Source organism: Cynocephalus volans, chromosome 10, assembly GCF_027409185.1.
Source record: "Cynocephalus volans isolate mCynVol1 chromosome 10, mCynVol1.pri, whole genome shotgun sequence".
Classification (NCBI taxonomy): Eukaryota; Metazoa; Chordata; class Mammalia; order Dermoptera; family Cynocephalidae; genus Cynocephalus; species Cynocephalus volans.
The window spans coordinates 94,289,885-94,317,250 of NC_084469.1; the positions used below are offsets into that span (position 1 = coordinate 94,289,885).

Consider the following 27,366-nt stretch of genomic DNA (forward strand, 5'->3'; position numbering starts at 1 on the left):
GAGCAGAACTAAATGAAATAGAAACCCAAAAAATGATACAAAAGATCAATGAAACAAAAAGTGGGTTTTTTGAGAAGGGAAATAAAATTGACAAGCCATTAGCAAGGCTAACTAAAAAAAGGAGAGAGGACACAAATAAAAATGAGAAATGAAAAAGGTGATATTACAACCGATACCTCAGAAATACAAGGAATCATTAGAAACCACTATAAACAAATATACGCCAACAAATTTGAAAATCTGGAGGAAATGGATAAATTTCTGGACACACACAAGCTCCCCAAACTGAGCCAAGAAGACGTAGAAAATCTGAACAGACCAATAACAATCAGAGATTGAAGCTGTCATCAGCAGTTTCCCAACAAAGAAAAGCCCAGGACCGAGTGGCTTCGCTGCAGAGTTCTACCAAACCTTCAAAGAGAAATCGAGACCAGTTCTCTACAAACTATTCCGAAAAATTGAAACCCAGGCCACTCTCCCAAACTCATTCTATGAGGCAAACTCACGCTGATACCAAACCAGGAGTCCGGTTTTTTAACCCCCACCTGACGGGGATCTGTTACTAGACTCACTGCACGCATCTACTGATTACAGAGTGACACCAGAGAAAGGGAAAGTCCCCTGCGTCCCTGCCACTGCCCCCACCTCTGGGCTCCCTGTGCCCAGAGCCAGCGTTGGCGGGGGTGGGTGCCTTTTTCCTCCTGGCACCGTCCCTAACCCAAACCCTGCTCCACTGTGTCCCATCCGGCTTCTTTCCTGCAGGTTCATTTTTTCCCTGTAGCGCTGAGCTCTTCAGGACACCTGTGACTGTCGAGCCCTTGAAATGTGGCCGGTCCAACTGGGACGCGTGCTGAGTTTAACACACACACCCGATCCCGGGACGGCAGTAGCTCCGCCGTATTTTCCACATGCCTTAGGTGTTGAAATGATATTTTGGCTCTATTGGATTCGATAGAATATGTAATTAATATTGATTTTACGTGTTTGGTTTTTTTTTTTTCTTTTTACTTTTTGATGTGGCTCCTGGAAAATTGGAAACAATGTATGTATGCAGCCCCTGTCGTATTTCTAGTGCTTTCCACAGCATTTATTTTCTCAGCAAATAGGTGTCGGGCCCCGGTTTTCATGAGGTGTGTCGTTTTCTGCTTCTGTGGCTTTATTTATTTATTTTTAAAAAACAGCTGGCCTGTCCAGGGATCCGAGCACCTTGACCTTGGTGTTATAAGACCATGCTCTTAACCAGCTGAGCCACCGCCAACCCAGTTATCTCTTAAGTGCGTGAATAAGCCAGATGCTTGGTGTATAGTAATGAATGAATATTTGCTCTAATTTTTAAATAGACATTGCTTTTTAGAGCAGCTGTGGTTTCACAGCGACACCGAGGGGAAGATGCAGAAATTCCCCATACACCCCCCACCTCCACACATGCACAGAGTGGGGCATTTGCTGCAGTCATGATTCACCGGCCTACACGGACACATCATTCTCTGCCAGAGTCCATCATCCATCCACATTAGGGTTCACTCTGGGTGTTGTATGTTTTATGGGTTTGGCCAAACATTTAATGCCCTGTGTCCACCATTACGGTATCATACAGAAGAGCTTCACTGCCATAAAGTCCCATGTGTGCCGCCTCTTCACCCCTGATGATCACTGATGTTTTACTGCCTCTGTAGTTTGCCTTTTTCAGGATGTCATAGAGTTGGAATCATATACAGTGTGTAGCTTTTCCAGATTGGGTTTTTAAACTTAATACGTGTTTAAGTTTCCTCCCTGTCTTTTCATGGCTTATATACTTTTTCACTTAAACCTCCTTGTAGGGCTAGCTGGTTAGCTCAGTGGTTAGAGCATGGTGCGGATAACACCAAGGTCCAGGGTTCGGATCCCTGTACCAGCCAGCCGCCAAAAATAAATAAATCTCCCTGAAGGAAGGAACTGTGTCGTCGTGTCCTCCTGTCTTGCAAAGTCTACCACGGTGTTTGCATACCGGGTGCCCCAAAGTGACAATGACACACTGAATTCTAAATTCACCTCTCTTTCTTGCTCAGCAAATGCAAGAAGTTTGCAAAAGCGCTAGTTTAGTTCCTGAGCTTTTTAAACGCTTGATATTCTGAACGAGAGGAATGTGGTCAGCTTCATGTGGAAAAACGTCCTAGGCCACCACATTCTTTGCATGGTCAGTCAGGCCATCAATCATCTCCCATCTTAAGTGCCGCATAAGATGGAAGTTTCAGAAAAATTCCCCGTGTCGCTGACTGGGAACTTGGGTTTGTCCTTGGGGAAGTTTCAGGCATTCCCCAGCGGGTGAGCTCTGTTCCTGTTTTCCTGGAATGTACAGGTTCAGATGGCTTAACCGGAAAAGGCGAATCCGACGGCAGAAATCCAATTCTGGGAAGGGAACCTTCTCTTCTGCAGCTCCTAGTCCCAGAGAAGATTCCGGCAACACACGGTTTGGTGGCTGCCATGCTGGTGTGTGCCTGACCCCTCCAGGGAAGAGTGCCTTCCATGTTCTTGGGACTGTCACACGGTGCCTTCCGGCTGCCACACCCGGCCCCTTCCCTTTTCCTTTGTATTATATCAAGATTCTATTTTTTTCCTATATGCCCAGACCAGGAAAATGAAATGTATGTCGATCATAAAGATCCAAGGGGATGGATCTATGTACTATATAGGAAGGGACTCTCACGCTTAACCTCACTTCCAGGGAAAACATTCCCCCATCGTTGTTTTTACACGGGTGTAACACTTCACGAATGTTTTTTTAAACTAAAAAAGTCCTGATGTTTGTACCGCACTGCAACTAATTTTTTGACGTAGCAGATGTTGCAAGTCCTTCCTCGTTGGGGCCTGTGCCTTGTTCTTTTTAAGACCATGTGGATGTGTCATCTTTGATTACACAAGGATTGAGAGGTTTTTGCTCAAGTTTAAGGGTTTTCTCTCTAGCCCAGTGGGTTTGGGGATGACTTTGTAGGAAGCGGTGTGCTCCCAGGTCTCCCCGGGACCCGCATGGCAGTAACCGGTCATTCAGTTACTTACTGTGCAGGGGTTAATCTCACTTGGATCTCTCTCTCTTTTGTCCCCCACAAGTTGTGGTTTTTTTCCTCTCATGTCTTCTTGATTTGGATGCAGAGCTTATATTTTGACTTTTTGTTTAAAAGCTATGTTAAGACATGACACATGTTTTTATCGTTGCTATGTTTAATGTCAGGCTGCACTCACCACGCGCAGCCCGGCGGGCACTGAGAAACCCTTATCTACTTCCCGTGCGGGGCATGGGGCAGGATCTCCACCTGGCCCTATGTACATTTGGGGTCAGACTCTTCTCTGTGGTGGGCATCCTGGGCACTGACGGTGCCGAGCAGCGTCCCCAGCCTCCACCCATTCTGTGCCAGGAGCACCCCCCAGTCATGACAACCACAAATGTCCCCAGATATGACCAGATGTCCCCTGGGGGGCAGAATTGCCCCGACAAGACCCATGGCTGTAGCCAAGAGCTCTTTATAGCTGGACCTGGGGCACAGCAGGGCCCTGGTTGTGCAGCCTGGCTCCCAGAGCAGTAAAGTCAAGTCCAGCCCCATGGGTCCTGACATTGAAAGGAAACTCCCATGGCGAGCAGCGCCGGGCCATGTTTGGGTGGGAGTTGGGGGTCTTCTTTCTGTGTCTTCCTCTTTATCACCCTTGTCATCCTCCTGCGCAGTTAAATCTCCGGTGGTGTCTTTTGAAACCTCTGAAGGAAGAGGCAGGACGCCCTTAACAGGCACCATGGGCATCTAAGATGGCTTTCGCATTTCTCTGTGACTGTCCCTCAGGTGACATGACCTTACCCTGTGGTAAACTGAGGCAAAGGGAGACAGATCCAGAGTTCCTTCAGGAGCTGTAGAATAATCGCTCGGTCTGTCTGCCCACACTTCTCTTTCCTTGTCTTGGTAGAGTAGAGATGTTAGAAGTAGGGAGACCCGAGTTCAAATGCCACGTTCACCTCCTCATCTGCTGAGCTCCCAAAGGCTCCAGGAGAGGATGCTTCCCGCCTCTCAGGAAGGCCAGCAGTCCTTGGCTTGTGGCCACACTGCCCCAATCTCCGCCTCCATCGTCACGTGACCATCTCCCTGTGTGTCTGTGTCCAAATCTCCTTCATCTGTGAGGACACCAGTCCCTGGATGTAGGGCCCTCCGTGCTCCAGTACAACTTCATCTTAACTAATTACATCTGCAAAGACCCTTTCTCCAAGTGAGGTCCCAGTCCCAGTCACAGGTGCCAGGGCTTAGGACTCAATCGTATCTTTTGGGGGGACACAGTTCAACCTCCAACAGGGGAATTGGGGAGTGACTGCTGATGGGATGGGGTTCCTTTTTATGGTGATGAGAATGTTCTGGAATGAGATGGTGAGATGGTTGCACAGCTCTGGTTTTACTAAAACCATTGAATAGCTTACTGTCAAAGGTTGAAATTTGCAATATGTGAATTATCTTAATCTGAAAAAAAAAAGACAAGATTACCAGGAGGGTTAGAAAAACATGCTCACCTCTTGACAGCACCTGGCCTGGACTGCCCTTGACAACCTCACCTCCTGCCCGGCCGCCTCAGTACAGCAGAAGTTGTAGAACTTCACTCAGTAACAAAGACGGGGCACGAAACAGCAGAACACACACGTCGGTGACTCAGGAGGCCACAGCCATCCCCCTGTGTGTTCTGCAGGTCCGAGGGACCTTCCAGCACTAGGAGCAGCTGCAGTATTTTAAAATAAACATTTAGATTATGGAAGACAGCTCTGGGGCACCACCACCTTTTTTAACAGGACAGATTCTGAGCTGTGTGCATCTTCCAGCCAAATATCAGAGCTGCCCGGCCGGGAGCCAGTGTTCAGCACTGATCTGGAACACATGGAACCGGCCTCTGAACTCGGGGCTTGTCTCTGGCTCCTCTCAAGCTCCGGGGCAGCGACCCCCACAGCAGTGACAGGATGTAGAAGCCTCCAGAAGGAAGTGGGTGACTGTGGGCCGTGAGCTACCGCACCTCGGCCAGGGAGGGGTCATGCCAGTTGGTTGCTTAGAGGAACTGTGTTGTGTTTTGTTTTCAGAAAAAAAAAAAGAAAAAGGGTGTGTGTGTCAGGGCAGGGGCATTTGTCATCTCACCACTTGTCCCTCTAGAAGTCTCCAAGAGCCACTCACATCTCGTCGGTGGGAGGAACAGGGCAAGCCAGGAGAAGGTCAGTCTTCACGTCTGAAACACTCATCCCAACGCTTCTTCCCCGTGCAGACCTCGGAAAGGTTCTAGAAGGAGCAGAGAGAAGGCATTCCTGGAAACGGTAACCGGGACTGGGGGGCAGCAGCGGGGGAGGTCGTCCCCTGGGGGCCCGGCCTGGCCTCCCTTTCTGTAGGAAAAGGCACTTTCCTGCAGCCGATCGCCCCTCAGTCGTGGAACCTGTTTGTGTTTCTGATAGAAAACTGCTTTTAACGTGAACTCTGCCCATTTGGGCAGTTTTTCAGAAAATAATTTCTTCCCCTTTCTGAGAGGAGATAGAAACGTGAGCAGGAACTTTGCAAACCCCTTCCACCACCCAGTCCCATGTTTTAGAAGGGTCCTGGTGTCAGTCTGGTAGACAGCGGAAAAGTGTGTGGAAAAGACAAGCCCCTTAGAAAAACCTGTCATCTCAGAGGGCCGAGGCCGGTGGGGATAGTCACCTCCCTGAGACCCCACCCAGACAGACGTCTCCTCCCAAGGCTGGAGCTCAGCCAGGCTGTGGAGACATCTGGAAGACCCTCCGTGCCCCCTCGCAGGCCCCACTCCTGACTGTGCAGCCAGCCCTGCCCAGGTGACACCAGCAGAGGCGAGCCTCCCAAAACTGTCACTGGAGAAGCCCTAAAATAAACACACAGCAGCCACCGGGCCATGGCAGGTTGGATTTTTCTTTGTCTTGTGATTTCCATTGGTGTTAGAAAGTTAACACCAAGGTCAAGGGTTCAGATCCATGTACCAGCCAGCTGCCAAAAAAAAAAAGAAAGTTAGCTGCGTGACCGATAAGGAACCCAGAAGTAAAGCAGGAGCCAGCAGGAGACTTGGGGGTGGGCCTGGCTTGGCCCAGCTCTGCCCCCCGCTCGGTGGACAAGGGATTTAGTGCCCCTGCTTCGTTTCCATACGGGCCGGTGTTTGGAGATTGAAAAAGCGTCCCACTCACCACCTGGCAGACAGTGGACTCTGGAAATGACCATCAGTGGACATGGGAGACAGGATCCCCTGTAGCAGATTTCTTTACAGCACAAGGAGTGGCCTGAGGGCACCTCTGGTTTGCAGAGTTAATCACCTGGACAGGTGCAGGGCACTGGAGCCATCAGCAGTCTCAGGGGAAGGACCGCCGGGTCCCCACCCTGGCTCTTGCCGTGACTACTACATCCTCATCCGTCCAGCTAAGACCCGTCACAGAGACAGAGGGCAGGCCCAGGCGGCTCTTTTAATCAGGCGTTTGCTGGGGAGGTCTGAGGCTGGGCTGCAGGATTGCTCCTTCCTAGGCGGAAGGGAAGCAGGCAGGGGACATTTGTGGCCCCCTGGGTGTCTGGGGTTGCACCTGGCCAGCAAGACCAGGAAGGGCATCTGCCCCTGGCCTCAGAGCCTCAGAGCCACAAAGCATTCCACAGTTCTGCTCAGAGCATGGAGGGGACCCTGGGGAGGAGCAGCCATGGCCTAGAGGTGCGTGTCACTAGATTTGGGATGAGATAGCTGGACCCCCAAATATCTAGGAGTTGTTGTGTTAGGGAGGTGCGGGGCAGGGCAGAAAGAGCCGCAGCTTCACGGCACAGTCGAGGGTTCAAGCCTGGCTCATCCACCTGCCAGCTATGTGGCCTCAGACGCTGACACAAAGAGTTGCCATTATCTTCTACCCAGGGGTGTTGCCCACAGTGATGTGGCCCCAGGGGACACTGGGCTGTGTCTTGGGACATTTGTGGTTGTCACAACTGAGGGTGCTCCTGGCATGGAGGCTGTGGAAGCCAGGGATGCTGCTCAGCACCTGCAGTGCCCAGGACGCCCCCCCAGAGAAGGACCCGGCCTCAGTATCCACAGTGCCAAGGGGGAGACCTGTCTGGACCTCTGTTTTGCCATCTATAAAATGGAGCTAGCATTTTTCTCCCAGGAACATGTAATGTGTAAAGCACCTAGTCGGGTGCAAACCCAGGTGGCAGGAAGTAAGGATGGAGGGTGAGGCCCCAGGGACGGCTCTGAGGAAGTTCCGGCCTTTCTAGTCACCGCAGGTGGTCAGGAGGCCCCGTGTCCTCCCTGCTCCTGCTCACAGGCCGATCCACAGAGACAGAAAGCAGATTCGTGGTTGCCGGGGCTGGGGGAGGGGACGTGGAGTGACTGGTAGGTACTTTCTTTTGGGGGTGATGAGAATGTTCTAAAACTGATGTGGGGACGATAGCAGAACTCTGAAGACGGGCCTCCTGGAACAGTGTCCCTGAGTCGTGCTTACAAGGGCTTCCCTCTGTGATAAGTCACTGGCCTGTGTCTTGTACTTTGTATACTTTTCTGTAGTTTTGTTACATTTCACAGTAAAAAAAAAAGATTTTATTTTTTTTTTCTTTGTTTTTGTTTTATTTTATTTTATTTTATTTTTTATTTTCTCTTAGTGGTTGATTATTGTGCCCATTACCAAAATCTCCCTCCCCATCTCCCCCCCGCAACAATGTCCTTTCTGTTCGCTTTTCATATCAACTTCAAGGAATTGTAATTGTTGTGTTCTTCCCTCTCCTCCGATTTTTTTGTGTATTTATTTATTTGTTTTTAGCTCCCACAAATAAGTGAGAACATCTGATGTTTCTCTTTCTGTGCCTGACTAGTTTCACTTAATATAATTCTCTCTAGGTCCATCCATGTTGTTGCCAATGGCAGTATTTCATTCTTTTTTATAGCTGAGTAGTATTTCATTGTGTAGATGTACCACAGTTTCCTTATCCACTCATCCGATGATGGACATTTGGGCTGGTTCCAACTCTTGGCTATTGTAAAGAGTGCTGCGATGAACATTGGGGAGCAGGTATACCTTTGACTTGATGATTTCCATTCCTCTGGGTATATTCCCAGCAGTGGGATAGCTGGGTCGTATGGTAGATCGATCTGCAATTGTTTGAGGAACCTCCATACCATTTTCCATAGAGGCTGCACCATTTTGCAGTTCCACCAACAATGTATGAGAGTTCCTTTTTCTCCACAACCTCGCCAGCATTTATCATTCACAGTCTTATGGATATTAGCCATCCTAACTGGGGTTAGATGGTATCTCAGAGTGGTTTTGATTTGCATTTCCTGGATGCTGAGTGATGTTGAGCATTTTTTCATATGTCTGTTGGCCATTCATATATCTTCCTTTGAGAAATGCCTATTTAGCTCTTTTGCCCATTTTTTATTGGGTTGCTTGTTTTTTTCTTGTAAAGTTGTTTGAGTTCCTTGTATATTCTGGATTTTTTTTTTTTTTTTTTTCTGTCTTTTTCGTGACCGGTACTCAGACAGTGAGTGCACAGGCCATTCCTATATAGGATCCGAACCCATGGTGGGAGCGTCGCCGCGCTCCCAGTGCCGCACTCTCCCAAGTGCGCCACGGGCTCGGCCCTATAGTCTGGATATTAATCCTTTGTCAGATGTATATTTTGCAAATATTTTTTCCCACTCTGTTGGTTGTCTTTTAACTCTGTTAATTGTTTCTTTTGCTGTGCAGAAGCTCTTTAGTTTGATATAATCCCATTTGTTTATTTTTCCTTTGGTTGCCCATGCTTTTGGGGTCATATTCATGAAGTCTGTGTCCAGTCCTACTTCCTGACATGTTTCTCCTATGTTTTCTTTAAGAAGTTTTATTGTTTCAGGGTGTATATTTAATTCTTTAATCCATTTTGAGTTGACTTTAGTGTATGGTGAAAGGTATGGGTCTAGTTTCATTCTCCTGCATATGGCTATCTAGTTCTCCCAGCACCATTTGCTGAAGAGGCAGTCTCTTCCCCAGTGTATAGGCTTGGTGCCTTTGTCAAAGATCAGATGGCTGTAGGTGTGTGGGTTGATTTCTGGGTTCTCTATTCTATTCCATTGATCAGTGTGTGTTTTTATGCCAGTACCATGCTGTTTTGGTTATTATAGCTTTGTAGTATAGTTTAAAGTCAGGTAGTGTTATGCCTCCAGCTTTATTTCTTTTGCTCAGCATTGCTTTGGCTATGCGTGGTCTTTTGTTATTCCATATAAATGTCTGAATAGTTCTTTCCATTTCTGATAAAAATGTCATTGGAATTTTGATGGGGATTGCATTGAATTTGTATATCACTTTGGGTAGTATGGACATTTTCACTATGTTGATTCTTCCAATCCAAGAGCATGGGATATCTTTCCATCTTCTTGTATCCTCTCTAATTTCTCTCAGCAGTTGTTTGAAGTTCTCATTATAGAGATTTTTCACATCCTTGGTTAACTCAATTCCTAAGTATTTTATTTTTTTGGTGGCTATTGTAAATGGGCAGGCTTTCTTGATTTCTCTTTCTGCATGTTCACTATTGGAGAATAGAAATGCTACTGATTTTTGTGTGTTGATTTTGTATCCTGCTACTGTGCTGAAATCATTTATCAACTCCAAGAGTTTTTTTGTAGAGGCTTTAGGCTGTTCAATATACAGGATCATGTCATCTGCAAACAGGGACAGTTTGACTTCATCTTTTCCAATCTGGATGCCCTTTATTTCCTTCTCTTCTCTGATTGCTCTGGCTAGTATTTCCAACACTATGTTGAATAGGAGTAGTGAGAGTGGGCATCCTTGTCTAGTTTCTGTTCTTAAAGGAAAAGCTTTCAGCTTTTCCCCATTCAGGATGATATTGGCAGTGGGTTTATCATATATGGCTTTAAATATGTTGAGATAATTTCCATCTATACCTAACTTATAGAGGGTCTTTGTCACGAATGAATGTTGAATTTTATCAAATGCTTTTTCAGCATCTGTAGAGATGACCATATGGTCCTTGTGTTTGATTTTATTAATATTGTGTATCACATTTATTGATTTGTGTATGTTGAACCAACCTTGCATCCCTGGGATGAATCCCACTTGATCGTGGTGAATAATTTTACGTATGTGTTGCTGTATTCTGTTTGCTAGTATTTTAGTGAGGATTTTTGCATCTATATTCATCAAGGATATTGGCCTGTAGTTTTCTTTTTTGGTTACATCTTTACCTGGTTTTGGTATCAGGATGATGTTTGCTTCATAGAATGAGTTTGGGAGATTTGCATCCGTTTCAATCTTTTGGAATAGTTTGTAAAGAATCCGTGTCAATTCCTCTTTGAATGTTTGGTAAAATTCTGCTGTGAATCCATCTGGTCCTGGGCTTTTCTTTGTTGGGAGCCTTCTGATAACAGCTTCAATCTCCTTTATTGTTATTGGTCTGTTCAGATTTTCTACGTCTTCTTGGCTCAGTTTTGGGAGCTTGTTTGTGTCCAGAAATTTATCCATTTCCTCCAGATTTTCAAATTTGTTGGCGTATAGTTGTTTATAGTAGTCTCGAATGATTCCTTGTATTTCAGATGAATCAGTTGTAATATCGCCTTTTTCATTTCTAATTTGTGTTATATGGATCTTCTCTCTTCTTTTTTTAGTTAGCCATGCTAATGGTTTGTCAATTTTATTTATATTTTTTTAAAAGATGGTGTTTGCCTGAGTTGGAGCCCGAGCGGAGCATCTTTAGTTCTCTTCCTGTGGCGTGTGCAGCAGAGGCTGGGCTCCTGCCCGCCCGCTGGTGCTTTTTATGATATCAGAGTTATCAAGATGTGAACCACATACCCTATAATCCACCTATTTAAGATGTGCAGTTCGTTATTTTTAGCATATTCAGAGTTCTGTGGGTTGGCCTGTTCTGGACATTTCATGTAAATGAAGTCACACACTGTGTGGCCTTTTGTGTCTGGTGTCTGTCACTGAGCGTGATGTGTTCAAGGTCCATCCACGTGGCAGCGTGTGTCGGAGCCTCGTTCCTCTTCATGGCTGAGTCATGTTCCACTGTGCGGATGGACCACGCTGTGTGTGTCCATTCATGAGCTGATGGACACTTGGCCTGTTTCCACCTTTTGGCTGTTGTGACTCACGCTGCTGTGAACATGGGTGGACACGTCTTTGTGTGGACGTGTGTTTTCAGTTCTCTGGGTAGATCCCTAGGAGCAGAATTGCGAGGTCAGTTGGCGACTCTAGGTTTAACCTTTTGCGGAACCACCGCACTCTTCCCGCAGCGTCTGCAGCACTTCACACACCGCCAGCTGTGCGTGAGGGTCTCATCTCTCCACATCCTGGCCAGCACGCGCGAGTGCCCCTCTTTGATCACAGCTGTCCGAGCAAAGGGCGGTTGTTTTGTCCCCTTTCACTGGCCTCCCCACGCCCCCCGCCCTGTTGTCTGCTGTCGGATCTTCTGTCGGTGATGCCCAGTGTCTGTGTCTCCCGCTGTTGGTGCTACCTCGAGTCTGCCGTCCAACACCCGCAGTCCCAGAGTGAGTGGGCTTCACCTGTCGGTGGGGAGGGTCCTCAGCCCACATTTAACCAGGGCCTGGGGGATGTCATCAGATGAACTGTGAATTATTCTGACCTGTCTATGATTGCTGTAACAAATTACCGCAAACTTCATGGTTTAGAACAACACAAATTAATTTTCATACAGATCAGAAGCCTTAAGTCGAGGTGGGGGCAGGGCTGGTCCCCCCTGGAGGCTCTAGGGCAGGACCCATGTCCTCCTTTCCCAGCTTCTAGAGGTGCCAGAAGCCCTTGGCACGTGGCCCCTTCGTCTGTCTGCAAAGTCAGCACCGCAGCATCTTCCAGTCTCTGCCTCTGACCTTTCTGTCCCCTCTTATGAGGACCCTGTGAGGACACTGGGCCCCCAGGTAATCCAGGATGACCTCCCCAATTAAATGTCCCCACCTAACTCGGTTTTCTTCCACACATTTCATGCACACTTCCTCCCCTCGGCACTATTGACATTTGGGGCCAGACCGTCCTCTGGTGCAGGCCATCCTGTTCAGCGTGGGTTATTGAGCAGAGTCCCTGCAGAAGGAGGTGTCACAAGGGAACCCTAGGCCTAAGCCACAAGCCGAGGGCTGCAGGCGCCTCTAGAAGCTGGGAAAGGAGGACACGCGTCCTCCTCTGGAGCCCCCAGGAGGGACCAGCCCTGCCCACACCTTGACTTTAGCCCAGTGAGGCCTGGGTCGGACTCCTGACCTCTAGACCTTGTGTAATAAGTGTGTGTTGTGTTCAGTCACTGCAGCAGCCACAGGACACAATAGGAGCCTGTGCTGGGTCTCGAGAGATGGGGCACAAGACAGGACTTACTGGTCACAAGTAAAAGAAACTAACTCCAGCAATTTAAGCAAAAAAAAAAAGAAAGAAAGAAAGAAAGAACAGGTGGTGGGGATTATTATAATACAATAAATGGTTATTAGTCATAAGCAGGGTGCACAGGACCCAGGAGAGCACAGCCAGGGGCCCCGGGCGGGTGCAGACGCCGTGGCTTCCCTTACCCACCTCTCTCCACGACTTCCCCTTTCTGCTGCTTCCTCTTCCTTGCGGTGGGGGGCCCCCACCCCGCCTCTGTGTCGTGGTCAGGCCCCCAGTCCCAGGAGGAGGGCACATGCAGCAGAGCAGGTGGACTCAGCTTCCACTCTGGGCATGTAAAAGGAGACCAAGCCACAGAGCCTCCATGCCATCACCATAGCAGTGACAATGGTGACAATGGCATTGCTGCAGGGACTGCACTCTGTGTGTGAGCCAGGCACACGTGTGGTGTAGGATGATTTAATCCTCTCACCCCCCCGGGCACAGAGTCAGTTTTTGTCCTACTTACTAAGCGAGGAGTTTCAGGGAGAAGCAGGTCAAAGTTGGGGCTCCAGCACGGGCTGTGATTTCGGGGGGACAGGCAGCCACAGCCCCCACCCCGGATCAGGGGCCCTGTCCCAGAGAAACCGGCAGGCACGTCCCATGAGTCACCACTTAGCGGTGGGCAGGATTCGGGCAAGCTCACTGAGGTTCCTTTATTTTCATGGTGTACTAGGGTGAATCGTGTCCCCCCAAAATTTACCTCCACCCAGAACCTCACAATGTGACCATATTTGGAAGTAGAGTCTTTGCTGATGTAATTAAGATGAGGTCACACGGGACTCAGGTGGGCCCTACTGGGACACAGTCACATTGGGGAGAACCCAGAAAGATCAGAAATTGATTCTCTCTCAATTCCGGAGACCGGAAGTTGGAGATCAGGGGGAGCAGGGCTGGCTTCTGAGCCGAGGGAGAATCTGCGCCAGGCCTGTCCCCAGGTCCCGGTGGCTGCCGTAGTCCCTGTGCTCCTTGGCTTGTAGAAGCATCACCCCGATCTCTGCCTCTGTCTTCACAGCCTTCTCCATATCTTTCTCCTCTTCTGTCTCTTATAGACACTTGTCATTGGATTTAGGACCCATCCAGATAATACAGAACAATCTCATCTCAAAACCCTTATCTTTGTCACATAGGTGCAAAACGACTTTTCCACCTAATGTCACACACGCAGGTTCCAGGCATCTCCACAGTGGCCACTGTTCAGTCACTACGGTCACCTGTGGCCACTGTCACTCTCCGGGCCTGCTCTTCTGCGCTGTTACAAGGAGCATCAGGAATGGGAATCCTGACCCTCGTCAGGCCTGGGGGAAGGACACGGCTGCTCCTATTACTTGGGGCCTGGCTGTAGGCGACTTCTGATCCAAGGCCATTAGGCCAGGCCACGTGGCAGTTTTGTCCCCTGGTGCCCTTTTGGAGAAATTCCTTAAAACCAAAAGCCCTGGGAGACACCCCACATCCTGTCCACTTATGCTTCCAGAACAGAATTTCCAGGCACACCTCTGATTCTGATCAGGAGCAGGTGACAGTCCTTCCCCATTCTGTGTTTCAGATCTCAGGTAGCACCGCAGGGCTCAGCGAGCGTTCTGTGTCCTGCCTGGGACAGCGGGCGTGGCCAAGATGTCCAACCCCTTCCTGAAGCAGGTCTTCAACAAGGACAAGACCTTCCGCCCCAAGCGCAAGTTCGAGCCGGGCACACAGCGCTTCGAGCTGCACAAGAAGGCGCAGGCGTCGCTGCATGCGGGGCTGGACCTGCGCCTGGCCGTGCAGCTGCCCCCGGGCGAGGACCTGCACGACTGGGTGGCCGTGCACGTGGTGGACTTCTTCAACCGTGTCAACCTCATCTACGGCACCATCAGCGATGGCTGCACCGAGCAGTCCTGCCCCATCATGTCGGGGGGCCCCAGGTACGAGTACCGCTGGCAGGACGAGCATAAGTTCCGCAAGCCCGCAGCGCTGTCAGCCCCCCGCTACATGGACCTGCTCATGGACTGGATCGAGGTGCAGATCAACGATGAGGGCATCTTCCCCACCAACGTCGGTGAGTCGGGGCGGCGCGGCCGGGATGCTCGTGCGGGTGGGGTCCTGGCACCCCGGGCCACCCTGCTCTGCTGAGGCCCAAGCAGGGAGCAGAAAGGACCGGCGGGAGCAGCTCAGCTTTTTATTTCTTTAATGCCTTTATTGAGACATAGTCCACACACCGTGAGATTCACCCATTTAAAGCATGCAATGCAGTGGCTTTAGTATAGTCACAGAGTTGTGCAGCCATCACCAAAGTCTAGTTCCAGAACATTCCGTCACCCCAAAAAGCAACCCCGTCCCCGTTAGCAGTCACTTCCTATCCCCGTCCCCCAGCCTCTGCAATCAGGAATCCACTTTCTGTCTCTGTGGATCGGCCTGTTCTGGACATTTTGTGTAAATGGAGTCAAACACTGTGTGGCCTTTTGTGTCTGGCGTCTGTCTCTGAGCGTGACCTGTTCAAGGTTCACCATGTGGCAGCGTGTTTCAGAGCCTCGTTCCTGTTCATGGCTGAGTGACGTTCCACTGTGTGGATGGACCACGTTTTGCACCAAGTTAAGGATCTTGAAACGGGGAGTTTTCTGGATGATCCTGGTGGGCCCTAAATGCCATCAGGAGCTCCTTATAAGAGGGAGGCAGAGGGAGATTTCACATGCAGACAAGGAAGACAATGGCTAGATGACGAGGGCAGAGGAGGAAGGGTGAGGAAGGGTCATGCGCTTGGGAACGCTGTGCCTTCCAGAGGAGGACACGGGTCCTCCCCGGGAGCTTCCAGAAGGAACCTGGCCTGCCCATGCCTTGACTTTCGCCCAGTGAGATGGATTTTGGATTCCTGGCCTTCAGCTCTGTGAGAGAGCAGTTTTGTGCTGTTTTAAGCCACTGCGTCTGTGGAGATTTGTCTCAGTGGCTGTAGGGGACAGACGTCTTCCTCACTGTACCTGCAGCGTCAGCATGGCAGCGCTTGACACCCACGGGGCAGGACATGTGTCCTCGGGCGTCTTGGGCCCCAGCCCCTGGACGCCGTTGGCTGCGCACCCCAGACCAAGCTCCTCACTGCTCCGGACCACTCTTGCTTCTGTCCAGGGGAAAGGGCTGGACGCTGGCAGAGGACCTTCAGGTGCCCATCTGGAAAAAGGCTGCCCCAGAGTTGGTGCTTTCCCAAAATGGGGGTTCCTGGGTCTCCCTACTCCATGATCAGGCCCAGGGTCTGTGCATGCCCAGGCTTCCTGTCCTTCTGACTCACAGCCTTGCTGGGACCCCCTAAAGTCCCACCCAGCTCCTGAGGGATCCGAATCCTAGAACCTCAGAGCAGGAGAAACCCTGAGTGGCCCTTGCCTGCAGCAGGTGAATTTTTGTAATTTTACCAAGGACACTGACAGAAGAGTGAGAAAACATAACCTTGACAGAAGTCACACGCCACCAAGCGGGCAGCCTGGGGCCAGCCCCTGACCTTTCTCGTAGCCCCCAGCCCTGTCTCAACCCTGAAACTACCCAAGGCCTCCCAGCCAACTGGGTGGCATGAAATGTTTCGTGCAGAGAGTGGGGTCTCTTTGCTTCTTATCAGTGGCATTTCTGAGTACCTGAGCCTGCCAGAGCAAAGGAAGGGTGGGGCTGAGGTTTTATCCCAGTCTCCCTTTGGTCCAGGGCATTCGTGCCTGTGCCTCTTTAAGGCCCCAGCACCACCTGCCCCGTTCTCAGTTGACGGGTTATGACATTGGGCTGGAGGTCAGCAAACTTTTCCTGTACATGGCCAATAGTAAATGTTTTCAACTTTGCAGGTCAATCAGTCTCTGTCTCAACTACTCAGCCCTGCTGTCGTAATGCAAAAGCTACCGATATATAACAAAGGGCAGACCTGTGTGCAAATAAAACTTGATTTACAAGAATAGGCAGTGGGGCCAGATTTGGCCCTTGGGTTGTAGTTTGCGATCCCTATGAGACTGTCATCAGAAGTGTGGGCAAAGATGTCCTTTTCCACTTCTAAATCCTTCTCCTGAACCGGTTGTTTTAAGTAGCTCCTCCTTCGCCTCGTCACCCTGACCCCCCTCATAGGGGACAGAGCGGAGAAGGCTGCGATGGTCAGCTGGAACCCTCAGGGTCAGATGCCAAACCGGGCACTGCTCCTGGCTCGGGCTCGACATTGCTCTTGGACTTTGGAGCCACTTTTACAGAGCACCCCAGTCCATCAAAGTGACCACCCCCTCGATGTGGTGTCCCACCCAGCTAGGCGTCTGTAATACCTCCCGTGGCTTTCAGAGGTTTTCAAGGGCACCCCATAGATGTGGGTTTGTGGGCGATTGAGTACATCTCTGGAGCGTGGTGCGTACCTTTTCTTCCGACTTTCCTGTCATGTCTATGGAGGGGGAATGAATCCCAGAGTCCTCCCTGATGGTGGCCAAACCTTCCACAGAATGGGTCCCCAGGAGCCCCATGTTCTGTGACACAAAGACATTCACAGACGCTTAAAGTCCGCAACACATAAGCCATGCAGCGAGCTCCCGGTGGCGAGGTGCCACACAGAGAACACAGCTTCAGAGAGAACTTGTCCCTGCAGACAGACAGAGAAGCGGGCCGGTGCTGGAACCTCCGTGCTGAAGTTCAGCGTGGAGGGCCTGAGGTCACACTGGAGTCTCGGCAATCTCAGAAATCCCTTATCTGCCTTTTTAACTCCGCACGTCTTAGATCTGTCCCTCGGGGCCAGCTGCCATCATCAGGGACTGGCTGCCCCAGTCTTACTACAGACACTGCTGTTGAGACCGTCCCTGCACATGTGTCTCTGTGCACTTGTGACACTCTGTAGGAAAAGCTTCTGCAAGTTGAATTCCTCCATCTGCGGGACATGGACGTGAACTTGAGGCAGATACCGCAGGGTCCCTGCGGAAAAGCTCCCAGCAGTTCACAGTGCCCGGCCTGCCCACCGCAGCAGGCCTGGAAATCCAGCAACTCCATCTTCTCCAGCCTGACGTGTGAAATCCACCTTTTGTTAGTTTGCATTTTGTTAGCTAAACAGATAAAGCATCTCTGCGTAACTTTTTTTTTTTTTTGGCAGTATGGGGATCGAACCCTGGACCCTGGTGTTATCAGCACCATAGTCTAACCAGCTGAGCTAACAGGCCAGCCCTCCTTTTCTTGATTTATAAGCATTATTGAGTAAGTTAACTCTTCATAAGGTGTTGAAAATGTTCTTCTACAAATCTTTTGAACTAAAAGATGTAAGATTTTTTTTTTTCCATAATTGGCAAAAGGAGCCCGCTCTCTTTTCCAGGACCCTGGGTGGATTGCTGCTCAAAGTATCTGCAGAGAAAAATCCTGCTGTTAAGTATTTGCCAATAATTTCCATCCATAGGGAGACCCTTCCTGTCCCTTTATGTCCAGGGGAAGGGCGTTTTGAAATGGACTGGTCAGAACCTAAGCTCGCTGGTAAAAGCTGCCCTGCTGCCCTGGCGCATCGTGGTTCCCATGCATCTTGGAGGCAGGCACCACCGGGCTGGACCCCTCCTGCTACCCTCTGGAAGGGCCCACGTCTCCATCTCCCAGGGCCCCGGGGCCTCAGGGCCAAAGATCATCTTGGAGGACTTGGCCATCTCTGGGCGTTGAGAGGTGGACAGAGAGGCCGGCGACCCTCGGGGCATCCAAAGACAGATCTGCCAGGCAGGGAGGAGGGCGGGTGGCCTGGGAGGGGCTCCGACAACAGATCAGGCGAAATGTCTTGGGCTTCAGCCTTGGCGAAAGGCACAAATCCAGCGGGAATGTGCTAGAGCTATGTTTTAGGGAGATTAACCTGCTGCAGTCTTCACGTGGTGGCCGTGGTGTGTCCGGGCCCCTGCATCCTGCGTCTGCTCACCGTGGCCTCCTGAGCGCTCCCGTCCTGTCCGGTGTGCAGCCTGCCTCCTCCCCTTTTCCGTCTCCACATTAGTGTCCCAGACACACTGCGAACGCCAGCATGGATTCATCCCAAAGGATTCGTGTGGCCTCCCGCTCACGGCCGTGAAGCTCTCCCAGCGCCCCGGCCGAGCCTCTTCTTTCTGTCCGTGGACACGAGGCAGGGGTCCCCTCCACCACCCACGCCACCCCGGCCCACCCTTGTCCTCACTGCACGACCCACATGCCTCACAGCCCCACTCGGATGAGGTCCCAGCCTCACCACTGTGCTACCACCACGTCACGGTGCTCTCTGCTCTGAGAGGAGGAAGACCTGATCTAGTCACGGCTCCCCACTGCCTGGGGGGCGGCTCTGGGCATCTGGTGGCCCCAGCGTGGACTCGGGTTTCTCACCCGCAAAGTTGGGCTCAGAGTGGGTTTCAGAGGAGGCACCAGTGCAGAAGGGCCGAAGGCTCTGTGAACTTCTCCAGCAGCTGCTGCAGTAAGTCACCTTGAACTGCATGCCTCAGAGCCACACACATTTGTCCCCTCGCAGTCCTGGAGGGCAGAGTCCCACATGGGCCTCACTGGGCAAAAGTCAAGGTATGGGCAGGGCTGGTCCCTCCTGGAGGCTCCAGGGGAGGACCCATGTCCTCCCTTCCCAGCTTCTAGAGGTGCCCGCAGACCTCAGCGCGTGGCCCCTTCCTCCGTCTGCAAAGCCAGCAGCGCAGCGTCTTCCAGTCTCTGCCTCTGACCCTCCTGCCTCCTCATGTGAGGTGTGAGGACACTGGGCACCTGGATAACCCAGGATGACCTCCCATCTCAAGGTCCTCAACTCCATCCCATCTGCAGAATCCCTTCTGCCATGTGAGGTGACATGTTCACAGGTCCTAGGGATAAAGACAGGGACATCTTTGGGGCCTCATTCAGCTGACCCCGTGGCCTGAAAAGCACAGTGCTGTCCAGCACTGATGTTTTCCATCTTCTAGAAGGTGTGGCCTGGGCACACTGTGGCTTTCTCTGCAGTTAGTCATGTGCCAGTGTGTCCTTCAAGGGCAGAGGCTGGTCTGTCCATTACTGGCCACAGGGGGCGCTCAGGAACGCCAGCAGGATTGAGTGACTACGTGGCCTCTCCTGTCCATGGAAAAGGCTCACAAATATGTACATTAACATCGCATCGTTGGTATCACAGAGGGGTTTGTGCAAAGTCCAATGGGAGGAAGGAACAATGAAGCTTTGGTGGGTTGGGGGTGACAGTGACAGGGGTTTCCAAGGGAGATCCTTGGAGAGAGCTGGGGCAAAAGACTAGGGTGGTGATCTGGGGGACGCAGGCTGTCACCTTCATCCCGAAGAAGAGGCTTCTTCCCAGGGACAGACGGGTGCCTCCTGCTCAGAGCCAGCACTTGGCTCTAAGAGGAAACCCAGCCAGGTGATCGGGATGAAGGCTGTGTGGTCTCAGGCAAGTGTCTTAACCTCTCTGAGCCTTATCAATTCACACCTGTGCGATTCAGCACTGGGTCAGGAGCCAGGGTCCCAGGCAGACTCGGCCTGACCGGCCCTGTCCCCCACCCCGTTGCCCATCCAGGCACACCGTTCCCCAAGAACTTCCTGCAGACAGTGAGGAAGATCCTGTCGCGACTGTTCCGCGTGTTCGTGCATGTCTACATCCACCACTTTGACCGCATCGCGCAGCTGGGCTCCGAGGCCCACGTGAACACCTGCTACAAGCACTTCTATTACTTTGTCCGGGAGTTCGGCCTCATCGACACCAAGGAGCTGGAGCCACTGGTGAGCAGGGTCGGCCCGAGGGGTGGCAGGGGCTGCACTGGGGACTGGGTGGCAGGAGGACCCCTTGAGCCCAGTGCCTGACAGAGAGACAGACGGGAGGGGTCCTGAGCTTGCCCGCAGGACGCCACCTCCCCGAGCCACACTGTGCTGCCCACCTGAGCACAGGGGTGTCCAGAAAACATCCAGGGGGTGTCACTTCCTAAAGGGACCAGCAAGCGAGCATGAGAGTCCAACCCAGATGCGTGCAGTGGCCTTGGAGGGCGGGAGGGGCTGGCCTCGCCTGCCCGTTTTCCATTTCCCTGGGTTTTATTTGGAGACCGTAAGCAACCAGCAGCCCAGCTCCTCTACCTGGCCGAGATTGAGATTTTTTGTTTTTAACTTAGGTTAAAACATAAATTCACATGGCTTAATATTAGTCATTTTAAAGTGCACAATTCAGTGGCTTTTTAGCACATTCACAAGGTTGTACAACCATCCCCTCTAATTCCAGAACATTCCATCGCCTCAAAAGGAAGGCCTTTCCCCATAGCAGTCACTCCCCGTCCCCTTCCCCAGCCCTTGCAGCCACGAATCCACTTTCTGTCTCTGTGGATTTGCCACATCGCTGGTGTTGGCCATTGCTAGGTAGCAAGAATGGGCTCCCTGGGGCCCTCACCTGTCATGTGGGCGTGACCAGGCACCCAGCTTGGGGGGCTCTGCTGCAGTCATTCAGTACAAGTGAAGGGGTCTGATGCTTTGCAGACTGCCAGCGCGGGGTTCTCTGTATCGCTGCTGGACTCTGAGCAGGCCCTGCCGGATCTTGGCCCTGTGAGGTCAAAGGGCAACGGGTAGCCACTGTCACTCTCAGAGGGTCCAGAACATCCCCAGGAGGGAGCCCCTGTCCCCACAGGCAGCAGCCCCAGGGCTCGGTGGGACCCTTGTGAGCCTGGCCCTGGCAGAGCTGGGGGACTCGGGCATCCCGGGGGCAGCCTGCCGGGGCCAGAGCAGCCGGCCGCAGGGAAGGAGCTCCGAGCCTCTCTCGGCGGAGACTTCCATGCTGTCACAGAGGGAAACAGGAGCATCTACGGTCCCTCCTCGGGCATCTCCAGCTTGGAAATGCTGGACTAATCCAGGGCCTGTGGGATCTGGGCCTGCAGGTTCCTCCTCGGGGAGGATTGAGTTCCACTTTGAGGTGACTCCTCTCAGGGCACCTGGAGTCCTCCATTAACTCAGATCTTCAAAAATCTATTCTTTTACAACTTTTAAAAATGGTTAAAACATTTCACACAGCTTTTTCATCTCTGTATACCCCCTTGTGGGCGTTGCCTGTCAGTAAACATTTCACTGGATTTAACGTTATACTGTGCGTGCTTGACAGTCCAAAGGTAGCAAGAGGGTCATCATTATTTCCAGGCTGCTTTCCAGAGGTTTCCTTCCAGTGCCCAGTGGGCTGTGTGAGGCAGGGGTTGGCAAACTGCAGCCCCTGGGGCGACAGCCGGCTTTGTAAATAAAGTTTTATTGGCACTGAGGGCCGGTGTCTTCAGTTTACCAGCTGTCTGTGGCGGCATTTGAGCTACCAGGCAGAGCTGAGTTTATTCCCCTGACCTAAGTCTTATGTTTTGTCAGTTTTGGGGTTTGGGTGAAGCCCATGTCCCCCACCCTCGCAATCCCCTGCTTTTCCATGTGCATGTCATTCACGTCCCCTCTGTGTGGACATCTGTTGATACCCAATGTCCCACTTGCTCTTGACAGAAAGAAATGACCACACGGATGTGCCACTAAGAGCCCTGCGCACCCCTGCACCTGCACGCCCTTGGCCTCAGAGACCCCGGGTAGGACATCTGGAAACACTGAGGTGTTTTCCTCCAACTTCAGCATCTAGGAGCTCCGCACCCCTGGTGTCCTGCACTGGGCCTCTGCACGGGGTGTCGGCGACGGTGGGTCCCCACACTCAGCACCGCCTCCCTGAGCCTCGGTCTCCTCGTTTGTTGGGGGGAGATTGGACTTGAACTTTCTAATTCTGCATGTTGTCAGCAACCGGGAAAACCACTGTGCGTCTAAACCACTCCCGCCTCCCGGGAGGCTGGGGAGCTTCCAGGTGGCCCCAGCCAGCCCCTCGGGAAGTTCTGCCTCCACCCCCACCCCACCCCAGCTTGACCTACTCCAGTCGCTGCCCGTGGCCTTGGCCCTTCCTGGCCTGTCTCTGGAGAAGCTGGGGGCTCCCGAGTCAGCCGAGGGCAAGAACCCACCTCCCCCAGGCCTTGGAGCTACAATCCACCAACCGCATCCCCCGGCCGCAGCCGCGTCAGGAATCCCAGTGCTGTGTCCTCCCCAAAGGCCCCTTCGTGTACCTTCAGAGGTTTCATTTTCACACAGTCTCATTGACGACCATCCTGAGATGTTTTGTAAAAAGGCTTTTTTTAGAACCAGTAGATAGTGAGCCGCTCCGTGTCCAGAACCACGTGCTCTTCCCTACGACCAGCCCAGGAGCGGATCTTCTCACGAACACCTCGCCCTGCTGTGGGGTCTTTGAATTCTGCCTAACATTTTGCTGGAATTGGCCTTTCTTCAGATGCCTGCGAACTTTCTCTCAAAATGCTTTGTCTGTGTGTCCCGTCAGGTGACAGGACCAAAATCCAAGAGCACTTCCTCCCCTAGACCCTGGGGAGGCGTGAGGGGGCCCCTGACCAAAGGAAGCCGCCTCCTGCCCCCCGCAACCCACCCACCTCCCCGTCACCGGAGTTCTCAGTGGCCTTTGACCTCAGTGGCCCTTCCTGCCTGACCCCTGCACCGTCCCAGACGACACAGAACTCTGATCATCTCTGTTTGGGATGTCTGCAGAAGACAAGGGCGCCGGTCCCCCTGTCTCCTGGCTCCTGCCAGGAAACTGAACAGGTGCAGTTAACACCGTGTCGCCGCCTAAGCCCAAAGCTGCAGGAACTCACCCTTGGTCCTTCCAGAAACCACTGGAGCCCTCCGGAGAAGCACCGCACGGCCCAGCCCTCTCAGGACTTCATGAACCAGGAAGTGTTGGATTGAATGTATCTCCCTCACCCCACAACACGCAAATCCCCAACCATGACCTCCCGAGGACACGGGGTGTTCCCGGCAGCTTGCCACAGGGTAGAGGTGGAGCTGCAGCCACACGCCAGCCAAGGAGGGCATGGCAGTGGGCAGGGTGCCTGTGCCCGAGACCACCCTCCCGACCCGGATACGAACATCGGAATAAATTGTGTCGTTTGGTACCCATGGCTGCTGGTGGCCATTAATGCCGTCCCAGTAGCGGGGCTTGGTCCACGGGGGCCTTGGCTCTTGGGGCCCCCAAAGTCTTAGGTATCATAATGGTTTCCCAGGTAAACCGGTACACAGCATGCCTGTGGAATTTAAGTTGCATGGAGTGGGAGGTCGGGGCCTTAGGAAAAAGACCCGAGAGAAGCTGGCGACAGGCCCCCATCAGTTTCCCATCTCCGTTGTGTCTTTCCGGTCTGTCCGCTCCTGCCACAGGTGACTTCAGCTCTCTGCCTTGTTTGCTCCATCAAAGAGAAGGAAACAAAACTTAACCACGTGCTGAAGGCTGGGTTTGGAGGGAGCGGACAGAAGGAGGCTTGTGTTCCAGCCGGTCACTTGTCAGCCCTGTGGCCTTAAACACGGGATGAATTTGCCCTAAGACTTGCGTTTTTATACGTGAAAAACCTGGGGAAGGGACGACCATCTCAAGGGTCCCTTTCCACGTAAAATGTCGTGGTTCCTGGGGCTGACAGGGAAGAGCAGCTTGACTCACGGATCGGGTCTGCCGTGGTGGGCAGGTCGGGAAGAGGCCACATGCAGGCCGCCCCGCGGGGCCTGCGGGTCGCGAACCCTGAGCCCAGCGCCCCTTCAGGTGTCACATGGCAACATCCCGCCCCTAGAGGGCGCAGCGCCGCTGGGAAGAGGAGATTTCCCTCCCTCAAAGTGCGGGTGACTGGCAAGTGCCTTTCAGGGAGGCCACCCCACCGTTTCCCACTGTTGTTTTTTGACCTTTTGATTTTGCAAATGCAAAACCTCAACTCTTTCCATAGCCAGTTTAAGAATTTTGGACCTTACAGGGTTTCTAAACCATCACCTTTTGGTTGGCTGAATTACAGCCCCCAAAGACGTCCCTGTCCTAATCCCTGGGACCTGTGGATATGTCACTTTCCATGGCAAAGGGATTCTGCAGATGAGATGAAGTTGAGGACCTTGAGATGAGAGGTCATTCTGGGTTACCTGGAGACCCAGTGTCCTCACAGGGTCCTCATAAGAGGGGGCAGGAAGGTCAGAGGCAGAGACTGGAAGATGCTGCGCTGCTGGCTTTGCAGACAGAGGGGACCACGTGCCAAGGGCTGTGGGCGCCTCCAGAAGCTGGGAAAGGAGGACACGGGTCCTGCCCTGGAGCCTCCAAGAGGGACCAGCCCTGCCCGTGCCTTGACTTTAGAACTTCTGCTCTCAAGACCTGTAAAATAATACATGTATGTTGTTTTAAGCCACCACGTTTGTTACAGCATCAATAGGACACTCACACACCCTTTATAAGGAAATATTTTGCAAATGAAACACGGTGGGGCCCACTGACTTCGGCGACCTGAAACACACAAGTTAAGAGACACTTTATTCTAATCGAGGTCTCACTTGTCTTGCAGTACTTTCTTGGGTAATTTCCCCCCAAACGGTGGCATCGTGTGTGAATCTGCACGTGGTGAGCGTGTGAGCTAATTCTCCCTTTGCGAGTACGTAGTCTCTCTGTGTCATCAAGTTTCTCTTTTTCTCTGGATCCTTAGGACTCTTCCCTTCACGGGCCACAAGAACACCTCATCCTAACAGCCAGTTTACCCCAAAACTCATCCAGCAGGAGGTGTGCTGGGGCAGGGGTGGAAGGAACGGGGGTCACGGGAAGGTTCTTGTGGGCCAGCCTCTCCTTGAACACTCACGCCGGGAGGCACCTAGCAGGGGCTGCAGATCTGTGTTGTCCCAATGGCCGGGACAGAGAAGGTGGAACAGCCCAGAAGGCGGCCTTTGGCACCCAAGAACTGCTCCCCAGGGTGTCTCTGAAGATCAGAACCAGTTTCTGGAAGTCTTCACACCGGGGCAGGAATTGCCTGGACTTGGGAGCCACGTGCCGCATGTGGCTATTTAAATTCTAATTAAAAATTAATCAGTGGGCTGGTCGGTTGGCTCAGTTGGTTGGAGCGTGTTGCTGATAACACCAGCGTCCAGGGTTCAAGCCCCGTACTGGCCAGACACCAGGGAAAAAAAAACCAAAACTGGAGATGGAGATACGGGCAGGGGATAAGGTCTGGGTGGTCAGGATCTTGGGGGGAGTTTGGGAGCTGTCTCTGCAGGAGGATGGGGTCTGAAAAAGCTCCAGATAAATCTTGTCTCTGTGAGAACCGAGCCCTTCACGGGCCCTGTAATGGGACGAATCCCCTCTCGGCCATTGCTGTCATTTTATGCCCACAGTAAATATTTCTCTGCTTGAAAACTTATAATCATCCCTAATCACTGACATAAATAAAACGCCACACTCGGTGTTGGTGTCAGAGGGAGTGAGATTTAGGGCAGTTTCTTTGTTTTGCTTTGGGTTTTATACTTTTTAAAAATTTTAAATTCAATTTTATCATTTTTTTTTTTTCATATGAGTCAAGTGAAGCAGTGGGAGTGCAGAAGGAACAGAGAATTCTGTCACCGGTTGTGACCAATTGTAAACCCCGCTGCCCTCCCACCCAGCTAGGGCAGGTCGGGTGTTTCGGGGGCCACCCTGCAGCGAGCAAGCAGGTCCCGATTTACACCTCCATGGGCATGTTTGATGGTTTCCATTCCCACATCATCCCCCAACACCAAGTATGGTTTTTATATCATTTATGATTTTTTTGTTTGTTTTTTTGGCAGCTGGCCAGTGCGGGGATCCGAACCCTTGACCTTGGTGTTATAACACCCCGCTCTGCCCAACTGAGCTGACCCGCCGGCCCTTATCTACCCATTTCATAGAGAAAAATCTTCACTGACCTATTGCATTATTGACCATTTATACGGCCAATTTCATATCCTGTGTCCATTTTTTTCCATTGGGACATTGTCTTTTCTTATTGGTTTACAAAAACTTTTTACAGGTTGGTTTATGAACGTTTTATATAGTGGTTTATAAAAGCTTGTGTTATACGTAACTTACATAATTGGTCATAAATGTTACAAAATGTTTCTCCTGCTTTGTTGTCTGTCCTTGACTCTGTTTACAGTGATTTTGATATCTTTTTTTTTAACATTTTCATTTTTAGTTTTGATTCTAATCAATCTTTCTCTTGACACTTTCTCCCTTTGGTGATGAGCTCATGAACTTGGGTATTTATGTAAATATTCACCTCTGTTTTATTCTGGTTCCCTACAGTTTTCTTTTTTTATATACTACATGTGAGATAAACTAGAGAGTTTAATTTCCATGTATGGTGTTAGGTAAGGCTCTAATGAAAAAAAAATTTTAAATAACAAGTGAACCCCCTATTCCATCACCGTATAACCCTCTACTCAGGTTGAAAATAATATTTATACACAGATATGTTTCTGAATTTGCTAGGAATTTGCCTATTCTACCATCACTTTTAATGTACCTTATAAAGTTAGAGTAATTCTTTGCGTGTGTGTGTGTGTGTGTGTGTGTGTGTGTGTGTGTGTGTGTGTGTGTGTGTGTGTGTGTGTGTGTGGCTGGCAGGTACAGGGATCCGAACCCATGACCTTGGTGTTATAAAACCGCACTCTAGGACCGGCCTGCGGTTCACTCAGGAGAGTGCAGTGCTGACAACACCAAGGCCACAGGTTCAGATCCTACATAGGGACGGCCGGTCAGCTCACTGGCTGAGCGTGGTGCTGACAATACTAAGTCAAGGGTTAAGATCCCCTAACCGGTCATCTTTTTAAAGAAAACAATAAAATAAATAAAACCGCACTCTAACCAGCTGAGCTATCTGGCCAGCCCAAGATAGGGTAATTGTAATATCTGCTAGGATAATTTCCTCTCCATTATTATTGCTTTTGTATTTTCTTGACTACTATAAGTATATATGCTAGATGAACTTTAGAACTACTTTAAGTTCCAAAAAACAAAATTGCCTTTGGGATTTTGGCGAAAATAATGAGTTTGGAAAGTAACGGAGTGAGCAGTTGTGCTCCTCGGGACCTGGATCTGTCCCCAGGAACACCGCGCGTCTCTGCCTGGGTTCCAGCCGGGCACGGCCCCTTCGCACTTCCCAGGCGCTGAGGTTCCACACACACAATTCCCTTTCTTGGTTTTCCTCGTATTAATTTGAAAACTGGGATATAATTCCCATACCATGAAACTCACC

The 27,366-nt window shown here is 51.3% G+C and overlaps 1 protein-coding gene across 2 annotated transcripts in view; it reads left to right on the top strand.

The window, feature by feature from the left end:
- The window catches only part of MOB3A (MOB kinase activator 3A), a 28,731-nt gene extending 2,603 nt beyond the window's left edge, over positions 1-26,128 (top strand). The window contains exons 1-4 of one of the 2 annotated variants that reach the window (XM_063110620.1): positions 5,227-5,305; positions 13,920-14,408; positions 19,833-20,035; positions 21,767-26,128. In XM_063110620.1, coding sequence (XP_062966690.1) covers positions 13,988-14,408; positions 19,833-20,035; positions 21,767-21,796 — 654 coding nt within the window. In that variant the 5' untranslated portion in view covers positions 5,227-5,305; positions 13,920-13,987 and the 3' untranslated portion in view covers positions 21,797-26,128. Of the gene's footprint in view, positions 1-5,226; positions 5,306-13,919; positions 14,409-19,832; positions 20,036-21,766 lie in introns of those variants that run through there. The other variant, XM_063110619.1, reaches the window with a different exon arrangement.
- Positions 26,129-27,366: the final 1,238 nt, after the last annotated feature.